Source organism: Acinonyx jubatus, chromosome B3 (assembly GCF_027475565.1).
Source record: "Acinonyx jubatus isolate Ajub_Pintada_27869175 chromosome B3, VMU_Ajub_asm_v1.0, whole genome shotgun sequence".
Taxonomy (NCBI): domain Eukaryota; kingdom Metazoa; phylum Chordata; class Mammalia; order Carnivora; family Felidae; genus Acinonyx; species Acinonyx jubatus.
In genome coordinates this window covers 44,942,629-44,955,738 of record NC_069386.1, presented here as the reverse complement: position 1 = coordinate 44,955,738, position 13,110 = coordinate 44,942,629, and the positions used below count along the sequence as shown (strand labels likewise).

General features: G+C 35.6%; 1 protein-coding gene across 6 annotated transcripts in view; it reads right to left on the bottom strand.

Annotated features, from left to right (window-relative positions):
• The window catches only part of SLTM (SAFB like transcription modulator), a 44,661-nt gene that overhangs the window by 22,801 nt on the left and 8,750 nt on the right, over positions 1 to 13,110 (bottom strand). For 3 of the 6 annotated variants that reach the window (XM_027067369.2, XM_027067370.2, XM_053223953.1), the window contains exons 3-5: positions 9,285 to 9,349; positions 6,342 to 6,539; positions 5,411 to 5,458 (exon numbers count right to left, since the gene is read on the bottom strand). In XM_027067369.2, coding sequence (XP_026923170.1) covers positions 5,411 to 5,458; positions 6,342 to 6,539; positions 9,285 to 9,349 — 311 coding nt within the window. The remainder of the gene's footprint in view (positions 1 to 5,410; positions 5,459 to 6,341; positions 6,540 to 9,284; positions 9,350 to 13,110) is intronic. The other 3 variants (XM_027067372.2, XM_027067374.2, XM_053223954.1) reach the window with 1 other exon arrangement.

Genomic DNA, 13,110 nt, shown 5'->3' with positions numbered 1-13,110 from the left:
CAGATATTTACCCTAATTATTCAACATGTCTTCTGATGGGTCTCATAATGTGAGTTTCTCAAATTAAAGGTAACACTAGCTTTACCACATATGCTTCAATGCCCCTAGAAGAGTCTGACCCGGCTTCTAGAAAATAAAACCAACTACAACACAGGTGAAGCACAAAAACAACTAGGGTTAGTAGAAAAGATGAGCCACGTATCAGTGCAGGTTTCACTGCGCAGTATGTGCAGTAAACAAAGTTCTGCTAAAGTCAAACCAAAAGCCCTAAATAAGCCTAAAAATCGTTGTAATACGGAAACAAACCAAGAAATACAATGGGAGATTTTTCCTGTCTAAATGATACATAGGATACGCATTTTCTCTGAAAACAATTTTCCTCCACCGAAAACAGGTTGTTTTCAGAATGAGAAATATAATACGGAACAACAGTGTAAAGCATCCTTCCATATTAAACACTTTTTGAGCTTCTCTTGGAAAAAATGTAACATTTCACATATGAAAATGAAGCAAATGCTCTGTAAGGTAGGTACTCATGTTGTTTATCCTTATAGCAGGATCTACAACCCTTAGTCAAATGCCAAAATTCATATACAAAGCTACATTCTCCCCACCCCATCTCTCTCTCCTTTCCCCTAGGTTAATCTTGCGATACATGTAACATGTGCTATGTCAGAAGACCACTTCTAGAAAGCCTCCTTTCCCTGACTTGTATGTAAATACTATATTCAGCCTGATTTTAAAATAAACCTTCAAAATAACCTTAAGCCACCAACTGTCTGCTATCTATCTGGCAATATGCTAAAGATCACAGAAAACACAAAACACCTGGCATGTGATAAGCATTCAATAAATATTGATTGAATGAATTTACTGAATAATTGTGGTATAAGACACTACTATTTTCAGGTGAAGGGAATGAACTAACTGTTCATTTCCATGTACGTAATGGGCTTAGCTACAGCCCTGTGTGAGTATAATGGAATCAGAAAACAAGATTTACTAGTGATTTAGTGAAAAGAATTCTAAACCAGGCATCATAACACCTGGATGTTTATCCTATCGTTGTCAACGAAACAGTTTCACTCGTGTTATCCATGTAGGTGAATTTTACCCATAAAATAAGGGATAACATATGACCTAAATAAATATAAACATCTGAGTAAGATAATGGATGTAAAAAATTCTCTGTAAACAATAAAGCACTACATAAAAGATATTAGGGAAAGTTTCAGGGAGCAGATACAGATAAATCTGGCTTTAGGGGTACACAGAATTCATATGACAAAAAAAGGGTATCAAATTAGTGAAATATTAAGGGCAAAGACAAACAGAAAAAGGAATATACATGGTGTGATTACCAAAGACTGAAGAGACTGTGATTAGAGGAAATTTTGAAGAATTACAGAATCAGCAAATATAAACATTTTTGAGAAAAATTCCCCCAAATTCTTAAGTAAAATGAGTATCTTCAAACTAGTAAACAAGATCACAACCAGAATGCACATATGCTAAGTGCCAGGATCTATAATTAATCCTAACATCAATGCAGCAGGTAGGAATTAATGTTCACTTTACAGACTTAGAAACTAAGAGAATCCACCCAAAGTCAAAATATTATTAGCAACTCAAAGAAGCAGAATTTGAACCACATTCTTGACTAACACCTAAAGGCCAAACATTTAAAGTAAGTAAGCCTGAAAACTGGCTTTAAATAAATACATTCCTATACAAATATACTGCCCATTTGCTTGTATCTTTAGGAACAAATAATAGAAGAATGTATCAGGAATTTAAAAAGTTTGCCATCAAGGGAATGAGTGGAGGGGACTTTTTTTGTGTGGATGTGAGTTCTATGCCCAATGTGGGGCTTGCACTTATGACCCTGAGATCAAGGTTCACATGCTCTACCAAATAAGCCAGCCAGGCACCCCAGAAGGGACTTTTCTGAATGTACTTTTCTCGTAGCTTTGATTTTGAAACCACATAAATATTGTAAATAATTATAAAATTAAATTTCCTAGTTTGAATTATAGACTCACAAAAAGTTACAGATTCAAGTTTTTTAAAAAGCACACCTTAATTATTGAAAATAAAATGAAACAAGTCAACCTAAATATGTATGAGTTGGTGATATAATCCTATAGAGCAGAACTCGTCCAAAATAGTATAGTCTGTTCACTCCTAGAAGGGTACGTCTTTAGGACAGATATACTGGGGAGAAGTTATTTTCACTAATCTTTTTGGTAATAGTGTTGATATTAAGTTTCTAAGACTATTTTATGTGTACCATAAGACAAAGGAAATGATTAACTTGCAAGTATCCCTGTGACCTCAAAATTTATTTAACTTGAAAGCAAAAACAAACCAAAACACCACACACATTCCCTAGCACTGTACACTGGAAGAAAAGACCTACAAGACATGAAAACCCAGTGGCAATGAACTACATCCCTACCACCGAGACTATTTTCTTGAAAACCATTTACCACTATAAAGGGAAAAAATGGCTAATTAGGTCTAGAGCAGAAAAAGGAACATCATAACATACCAGAAAGCAAGGAAGCAATCAAAGACTACTAGGATCATGTTGAAATGAAGAGGCTCTCACAAGCTACAGATACAGATGGGACAGTTTGAACACTGAACAAGGATAACTACAATGGACTGAAATACATCAAATACACTTAAATCCATGAGTTCAAAATGAAACTAAGGGAGAAAAAAAGGAAAAATGACAAGCTCATTAGTCAATGATAAACCAGCTCATTATTCTCAAAACTGGTAAATAAAAGGAAAAGAAATGAGGCATAAGTATATACGCTGGCTTTCCTTTGTCAATGGTACCACTGGATAACCAAACAGTATGAGATATTTCTATTTCTAGGAACATCCTAGCTGATCAGTAAGAAGAAATGATAGAATTAGAATATACTACTTTGATCAAAGGGGTGTGGATCATCAATGATTGGTAGCATCACCAAAAAGTTAAAACCAGACATGACATGCATCCAAATGGAAGAACACTGTTTCTGCAGTAGTTGGGTGTGTTGGGGTGGGGTGCCCTGAATTGGACAGCAAGTCTTTAGATCCTATAACCGACTTACCAATTTACAGAGAATACAGTAAACAAAGACACATGTTGAACGACTCCACAGAAATGTAATCAGCAAAATCTAGACTTCGGAAAGCCTATAACACGGGTTGGCAAAAAAGAGGCTAGATACCTCTTTTTATAAATATTTTTACTGAAACAGCCATGTCAGTTCGTTTACCTATGGTCTACAGCTGCTTTCACACAACAATGGCAGAGCTGAATAGGTATAACACAGACCATATGGCCCACAATGGCTAAAATATTTTCTACCTACTCCCTTAAGAAAAACTTTGGCAACCCTTGCTCTACAGAATATACAGCTCAATTTCTTCAACAAATAAACTGAAGGAAAAAAGATGGAGGGAAAAAAACCTATAAACTAAAAGAAATTTAATAAACATTTCAATCAATCACAGTAAGTACATCTTATTTACATCTGATTCAAACAAAACCTGTGAAAATAAGAAAAAAAGCAAAAACCTATGCACAATTGAACATCTGAATACTAAGTGTACATGTAGGGAGACTATAAATCTTATCAGGAGTGATATTGTAAAAAAGTAAGTTCTCTTTTAGAGATACATAATGAAAAATTTTAAATGTCCAGGATTTGTCTGAATAATGCAGAAAAGGAAAAGTGAAAGGAGGTATAAATGAAACAAGACTACCCATGAGTTGTAACGGCTAAAGCCGGGTGATCATTACGCTCTATGTAGTATTACTTAATGCACACAGTAAAACAACACGTTCAGAAGCATTAGGTCACAATGAAACATAGAAACATTTTTATATATTGCTAAGTGTTCCACTCTACATTATTCACAAAGAGAAAAAAGGTCATTTTAAATCGTAAAGAAAACTTCTCTGAAGATGTACCTTCCCAATCTTTTGATACAGTAAAGCCCTTGATGAGGAATAAGTGTTCACTCATCATCAGGATAGAAGGGAAGCATGGCCATCTCCAGGCCATAAAGATTTGTGAAAATTTTTAAAAAGGCATCCATTCCTTAAGGTACTTTAATCTGTTAAATTTTTATAACAAATATGTAATCTATGATGTGAATGGGGACCTTAGAAATGATCTCTTTACACAGCTCACAACCTACACAACTCCAGGAGTGGGCCTTGGAGCAAAATAACAAGCTAGTTGCTAAGGAATATGAAGCGCTCAACTCTACCTTTTTGCAAATTAGTTAATCTAGAAAAGGTATTCCCCTAATCTGAGAGTTAATATTCCTCACCTATTCTTTATCACTCAGAAACTAACTTAGTTGGAGACAGTATGGGGGACAAATCTACAGACATGCATGGTCCTATCATTTCCTTCCTGAATATTCCAAATTATCAGACACATTTCTCCCAGAAATGCAGTTTCTCCCCCCACTGCAATAAACGCAGAAAGCCAAAATACAGCCTCACCAGCATTTGTGGTTCAACATCATTTCAAAGGCAATAGAGCTGCAGGAAAGAAGGTGTGACCAGAGGCAATCAGCTAAGCAGTCCATAAGTATGAGCTCCACTTACATTCTCTTCTGGCAAATATTACGGTAAGGAAATAAAAGTCTCGATCCCTATTTTTTCGTAATCTAGTAAAGAGAGGAAACTCCTATCTCTATTTCAAAGCATACTATTTAAAGGAGGTAGATGAAAAAGGGGTTCTTGAGTACAGATGAGGAAAAAACAAAGAATAAGTTAAAAAGGAAACATTGTAGCAACTGAGCTATATGTGTTTATAGCCCCTGTAAGTCACTGTATATATAGATATACACTATCTATATCACATATACCAAAAACAACACGACACGCAATAGAAGTCATTTTCCACACACACATACACACACACATACCCTGAGTAAATTTCTAGAACAGAGACTTTTATCATTTTTATACTCTGCCCATTCTAGGTGTGTTAAATTAACAAAATCTTAATTAAAGCTTTAATAAGGGTATTAGTACTTTTAAATGATTGACTTCATAGCAAATTGCCAGAAAAAAAAAATCAAGGAGAGGTAGACTTCTCAAAAGACTGGTAACCAGAGGTTTTTCAGTTTGTTTCTTTTTTTTTTTAACAGAAAGGATGGACTATTTTTATTTTTATTCTGAAAATGGTAAGAACCTTGTTATAATATCTTCCAATTACCTTTGTGGCAACAGAAATTTCAGCTGCCAATTTTAAGTATTTTGTATATACCAGTACTTAAACTGAATTTAAAGCAGTTTTATGAATTAGAGAATTATGAAGTCAAAATAAGATTCCTTTTCCAAGCCCTTCCACCCACAATATCATATTCATAGGACTAAATGTAAACTTACTTGGGCTGTTAGAAAGGTATCATCTTCACCTTCTTGAGCTTCAATTTCCTAAGTAAAAGGGTATACAATAGCTTTGCTTTACAAAATATCTGGGTAACATGAGAATGCTTTTATGCTATACCCAACTATCACTTGCCTTGTATTCTGCACAGTGTCTATGATACCGTCGGTACTAAGTCAATGCTTAATAATTCAGACTACACTTTTTGTTCCAACATAAAAACAGTCACACTGATAGAGGATTACAAAAATCTCTTGAGCCCTTCATTTATTTGGCTAAGTAGAATGGAAGTATTCTAAGCATGAATATTAACAGTACTGATTCCCTAATCCATTGGTTTTAAGACACACTAACATACTTCAAAACAAGACAAATGGTCTATTTCAATCAAATACTTTTAAAATTATATGCCTTTAAATTAAACTTGAAGTAATTACCCACCATTCATAACCAAAGAAATGCAAATTAATCCTTTATATCTACTAAAATAGCAAAAGAAAAAATAGCTACCATCCAGTACTGTTGGCAAGATCAGAGTGAACTGGTACACTCATCCATAATGGGGTAGAAAACAACTTATGTGTAAATGTCCAAATTAAGGGAGTGGCTATTTGACACACAGAAATCAATCTAGTAAGTTACAGAATAGCACACGCATTATGAAATTATGGTATGTTATATGAAAACATCATGTAGAATAAATAGCAACTAAAGGCATGATAACTACTATATAAAAATATATACAAATGTGGAAGACAAGCAAAAATTTAAAAGGTCATCTTAGGTGGTAGGATTTTGGGTGGTTTATAAATAACTCCAAAATGATATTTTTGAAAATTCTGAAACTTCCACATTGAACTAGAAAAAATACTTTTTATTATTTATTACTTAATTTATCCGTGTCACATTTTTAAAAAACTGGCTAAAGACCTGACTTTCGATGTCCTCTTTTTCTATATCTTCTATTGCTTCTGCCTCTATTAATTCATGAGCTCTCTGGTTCTCTTCTGCAGAAAGTAACTCCTTGGAATGCACATTTTCTTCTTCATTTTCACCAAATTCTTCAGAGTCCTTTAGCTCGTCATTTCCATCTTGTTCATGTGCCTCTTGATTCTCCAATTCACAGTCCTTTTAATGGTAAGAAAATTTGGTACAACTAGAGGCAAAGTAGTGTAGGCTATCCACCAAACCTTTTTGGTAATTTACGTGTCTACATGTTTTAAATTTTACCATACTTTGACTTTATTCCCAAAGTCAAAGTTCAATCATTTTACCTTACATATTTACTGTGTCTTTAAAAAGAAGGTGTCAAATCCCAAAGTTACTGAACCATGCATCTAACTCCCCAAATCTCTCACACTGAGGTACACACTAACTGGATTGCTACTGGAGATGCTTTCAAGTTCCAGTTATTTAATATTTACCAAGTCACATCCCAGGAGTTGTCCTAGAAGATACGACTTCACAGAAATGACTTGATTTCTCCATATGCCAGTTTGATTTAACTTCAAAGACCCTGCAAGTCTTACATATTGTAACAAAGTTTATTTCTAATTTATAATAAGGCACCCCAACTGCTACATTCTGCTTTTGAAAAAATGCAAATAATTAAATGTATTTATTCTGAAATATATCACTGTGCCACAATCCCAGATAGGCAAGGGAACATAGGTTGGGGTTGTCTCTGTTAAGGAATTCTGTTTGCCCTTCAAAGTTTATGGATTCACAGTATTTCAATAGAAACAAAGAAAAGTAGCAATCTAGTTAGTTTCCTCTTTAACTGCAGAGAAAGGGTGGAAAGCAATGAACACCCTTCCCCTTTTCCTATTCTTATGGTAAATATAACAGGTTTAAGAAAAGGCTTCTGGGTTAAAAGGGGAAAAGTGCAGGGGCAGGACTATCAATCACTCAGAGCCGAACTGCAGTGAGGAAATAGAAATTTCTGAGGGAGATGGGCAAAGAAAAGCAATATGATTGTATTAGAATGTGGAGTGCTTGGGAGCAGGATGTTTCTGGGGCAGTAGGTTTCACCAACCTCACAACCTATGAGTGAGGAACATTGGAGACTGAAAATGGGAGTAGATGATTATGTAACAGGGGTAAAGGCAAGAAAAGAAAAGAAAAGAAAAAAGAAAATAAATGAAAAGAGAAAAAGAGAAAAGAAAAGAAAAGAAAAGAGAACCGACTAAGGGAAATCACCCAGGGGACTTTATTTATTCTGAAATGCCAACTTGGACCATTCTCTTCACTTGTAAATGAAAGCAATTACTCTATTATTCATGTCTATGCAATAGGTAATACTTACTTACCACTACTGTATAAATTCTAAAATTTACCAATTCTAAGAAATTAGCATATTCACTTTATTTCAATCGAATACATCATATATGCCGTTACTTCCAAAGTGAAAAAAGAAGTACAAAGAAGGAACTGAAGATTTATTTAAATAGGACTTTTTTAAGCTCTTCTGTTCTTCTAGACATTATGACCAGGTTCACTTAATAACAACACAAAGCTATCCTTTGCAGCACATGAGACAATACTATTATGCTGAATGGACATATCTATCTCCTAACAGTTCAAATAAATGTGAGATTTTTGTGAACTGAAGAGCTGAAACAGAGATATTTGAAAATTAAAAGTTTTTGACTAAACCACAATGTTTTTCCAGGTTATGGATAGTTTTTACTCAGTCATACACTCACTAGTGAAGATACCTGGAGAAAATAAGAACAAAGAAACCTAAAGGAAGATGTATCACAAGAATAACAGAATACAGAGACTGGAGAGTTCTGAAAGGCTCAAACAAAAGCTAGTTACAGGCATGCAATCATCAATTTTAATGGCTCCTTGGGCAAGTATTTCCTAAAATTATCTGATTTCAAAGTTAAATCCTCACCATGAATTTCTTTCTCTCTGCACACCCTCAAAGTGCAAGGTGCAAAGTGTAGGGCATGTGGTATACTCTGTGGTCTGTGTGTCCCTCTAACGCGGGGAGGGGAGAGAGCTAAGCAGTAGGAAGAGATGGCCAGGTGAATGGACACAAGCTAACTTCACGGTAGAGCACACAGACATCCAGAGATGTTATGACCATATGGACTAACTACAAAGAGAACAGAATATATGGGGGTATAAACGTACATAATTTAAGAGGAATTATGGTCATTAAATAATTCCTACAAATGCCACACTACTTAAGACCTAATGATCAGTAAGGAGCAGATCACATCAGTAAACACACACACACACACACACACACACACACACACACACCCCAAGGGGAAAAAAAAAACCCTGTGATTAAAAATAACTTAGTACACAGAATTGCCACAACTCCAGCTAAAACTATATACATTATTTTTCTGATTGGTCAGTTTTGAAATACATTAATTTTTAGCCAAAAGAAACTGGCTTATTTATCTTTAAAAGGCAAAAGAAATTTCTTAATTTGATCTTTCCTAAGTAGCAACACATCAGCAATCTTCTCTCTCCATTTTAAGAACTACTTTAAGCTAGTTTTGTATATTTTAGACAGAAGCTAAATGCAATGGGAAGATGAAAAATAAATTATCAATACCTTCATTGCAGCACTTTGTCCAGGAACTAACATATCAATTGTCCTATAGCTGTTCTTCTGGCATCTATGTCTGATTTCTACTTAAAGACCTGGACAAAAATTATTTTTAGCCCTATGTCTCATTCAACTAAAGACAGTTATTGTATTTTTCAACTATGATGAGATTGACAATACTACATAGGTCTCTATCTTTATTTTACCTACATACATCTATTATTCAAGTAAACTGCATGAATTCATCATGCAAAATACTACACTCAAAACAAACATCTTAACCTGAGTAATTAACACTTTACCTTGACAAAAGCATCATCTTCCACAGAAGCATCTCCACTCAACTCATCTGCTTCCTGTTTTTTACCTGCGAAAGAAGGAAAATGGGCTAACAACCAGTATTTTATTACTTTAAGAGCAAAAAACATTTGGAAAAGTTTACCCCACAGTATCACTCTCTACTCCCAAATCATCGACCAAACTAATGCGAACTGCTTATAAACCACCTGCTCATAGCCATCCCAAACAAAAAAGCTTTGAGAATGTCATGCTGTTTCACAAAAAACAAACTGCACAAATAATCCTAACATGAACTCTTCATCTTAACTGACTTGATATACGTAATACACTTTCCTTTATGCCACTCAAACTCTCCTCTTCAATTCTCCCATTAAGTAGCAGCACCCTTCAACGGTGTTGTGTCTATCACCAGACATCTGATAGTTAAGTTCAAGGCTCATGTCCCCACAAAGCCATCCCTAGTGCTATTCTTCAACAAGCTTTCTCTGCAATAAAATACTCATACTTTAATCTACACCTTACACTCCATCAGTTGATAAAATATGCCTGGTACTCTCAAATACATCTTACTTCACCATTATAGAAAGGAAATTCCTTAAGTACAGGGACTGCTTTTATGCTTGTTTTGTATTTTTCCAAAGGCCTAAATATAAACCAAATATTAAGGCAAGGAGAAATTCCTTCAGACTGAAAACTGCTAAGAGCTTCCAGAGAGATTACAGGTCTCCTCCACCCAATTCGCATCTTCAAACGTTACAAATCACTTGTTGGAACTTTAAAAATGTTTTCCACAGTTAAAGAAATACATATTTTCCTCCAAGCCAATGCCAGAAGTTCACATTTTTCAGGTTGCTCCATAAAAACCTACTGAATAACACATGCATCAGAAATAGTGTAAAAAACACAACTGCTGGAACTGTAATATTTAAATTTTTTAAAAATGCATTTATTTTGAAATGTGAATGGATGTTCTTCCCTGAGGTCAACTAATCAACTTTCCCCTTTGCCTAAAACAGGGACTACCGTGTACCTATCTTAAGCTTCTGTGACCCCCAGGGTAGAGGGTTAGGTGTAAGGTAGCTGTAAAAAAAGTTAGTGTACCTCCCTTTCCCTAGTCTCCTCAACAGCCCCTATCTTCCATGTACTTCCAATATGAAACCCTCTCCTCAAAGGAGTGATAAAAAAGCAACAAGATTCTGATCCTTCCAGGTATGTGGCAAACAGTATTAAGAGTGGAGGTTTGGGGGCGCCCGAGCGGCTCAGTCGGTTGAGTGGCCGACTTCAGCTCGGGTCATGAGCAGGCGGTCATGAGAGTTTGAGCCCCGCTTTGGACTCTGTGCTGACAGCTTGGAGCCTGGAGCCTGCTTTGAATTCTGTGTCTCCCCCTCTCTGCCCCTCCCCTACTCGTGCTCTGTCTCGCTCTGTCTCTGAAAAATAAAATGTCAAAAAAAAATTTTTTTGAAGAGTGGAGGTTTGTTTTTGTGCTTCTAACCCACTGAGGTAAAAGAGGGCTAAGAGGGCTTTTCCCTGTCTCTTAAGGACTTGTGTGACTCAAAAGACAAAGTGTGAAGCTTGTGTGCCATTCACTTCCTATTTGCAATGATGGTGTTTGTATTTTAGGGAAAATAGAAATTAGACGTTACTACAAGGGAAGCACCTGGGTGGCTCAGTCAGTGACTCCTGATTTCGGTTCAGGTTATGAACAATGTGAGCGTAGAGTTTCAGGCATGGAGCCTGCTTGGGATTCTCTCTCCCTCTGCCTCTGCCTCTCCCCCAGTCACATGCATGCATGCTTGCTCTCTCTCTCTCAATAAACATTTAAAAAAATGGAAGTTACTACAAAGGACAACCAACAAAGTCTGCTAGTCAGAAAGCATCTATTAATACATTTTTTTAAAAAAATTAAGTGAAGATGTTCCTCCCATGGAAAAGAAAATGGTATGAGGTGAGAAAGAGCTCACTACATTCTATCACATCTTGATAAAGTTCCACAGTACAAAAACCTTAAAGATGCTTCTTTTGGGGAAAAAAAAGCTTTTTAAAAATAGAGGACCACAAAACACACCACCAAGTAATCTACAGAGTAGAGCTTTGGGGGGAATTCCTTCAGAACGTTTGCAAACAGTATTTACTCCTTATGATTATAACCTGCTTTACAATTTACAAAGCATGTGGAAAAAAAAAAGTTCAATTGATTTTTCTAAGCACCGTATGGTACATGGGGCAGGTAATCACAATATTATGAAAGAGAAAATGAGCCTGAGAGGTTAAGTAGCTTGCCCAAAGCTGGTAAATAGCATTGTCAGAACTGGATGCCAAGGCTTCTCATTTCCAGTCCAAATTCTTTCCACTACATCTTACTATGACCTACTTAAAAGACATTATCCTAGTAAGGAGTGGTTAATTAACTCAGTTTGAAGATACTATCTTTAAAACGGCAGCCTTCAGCATTATGACAAACTACATATGCTTTGCACATTCTGTGGTGAATTTCACTTGCTTTAGTTTACTTAAAGGAAAACCAAATTACACCACGGCAACAAAAATAACACCAGCAGTCACTATCCCTGCTTATGTGGCTTCCATGGTCCAGGTACCAGGATAAATGTTTTGTATACATTAATGTATTTATTTATCATCATAACTATTCTGAAAATATTATCCCCATTCTATAAAAGAGGAAACTATTGCTGAAAAATTAATCAGATTACAAAGCTAGTGAAGGCAGTGCTTCAATTTAAACCTAGGCCTATATTCCCACTTCTCAAAACCCACAAAGCCATTAGATCTTTGAGTAGCTACAAATGTGCCTATCGTTAAGACTATTATCTCTTGTCGTATAAAGAGAGGCTCCCAAAGCCACATCTATAAAATGTTTAAGTGTAAGTCTACTCTATCACGTTAAGATGCCGCATGACAAATAGGCAACAAGCAGCAAAGGTACACAACAGGGCCCAACTTTGCTATCCCGTACTGTTTTAAACAGCTCTATCACATGAAAGCACTAGAAATTTACGGTATCAGCTTGTAAACATAAAAACCACAAGGACAAGATTTTCAAACATACAGTGATAAAACCGTAGCAATAATTTGATAGATACACAGTGTTTAAGAAAACTGAAATTTTACCATCTTGGGAAACTGACCTTTAAATTCTTAGACAATATAAGAAAATTCTGGTTGGTGTCTCACAGATGAGCTGACATCATTTTTGTTCTGTATATTTAGAATGAACAAACTTTATATAAAGACATCTTTGATAATTCCAAAATTTAAAAAAAAACATGAAATTTTACACTCTAGCTTTTGAGTGATTTCATAATTCGTAACTTTGGGCTTACTTTACACATGTTGAATTAGAAACTATACAGTAATTTCTTCCTTACTGAAAAAAGTATCATCCTTTCCTCATATAAAATATAACTCACATTTTAATAAGCTCTGATGATCATCATCCAGCCCAGAACCTGGTACAATGTTATATAATGAGCAGATGTGCTACCTGACTGATAATGGAGTGAATCATACATTGGATGTAACAAGGTCTGGATTGCTATTCAGCTCTCACGGGGACAAAAGGTAAGAGGTGGCAGGCCAGTCAAACTAGAAACATGTGCAAACCCATTCTGTCAGTAAGGCCTATAAATTCGCAACTTCAATGACGCTACAAAGTACCTCTATGAATTCCTAACTTAGGTCACAGATGAGAAGTAACTTAAAAGAAAAACCAAATCCTCCTCAAACTCCAATAAACAACATCACTTTTGGCACTTTTTTGTACAGTTAATAACCATTTATAGCTTTTTAAAGCCTATGCTCATTTAAGCC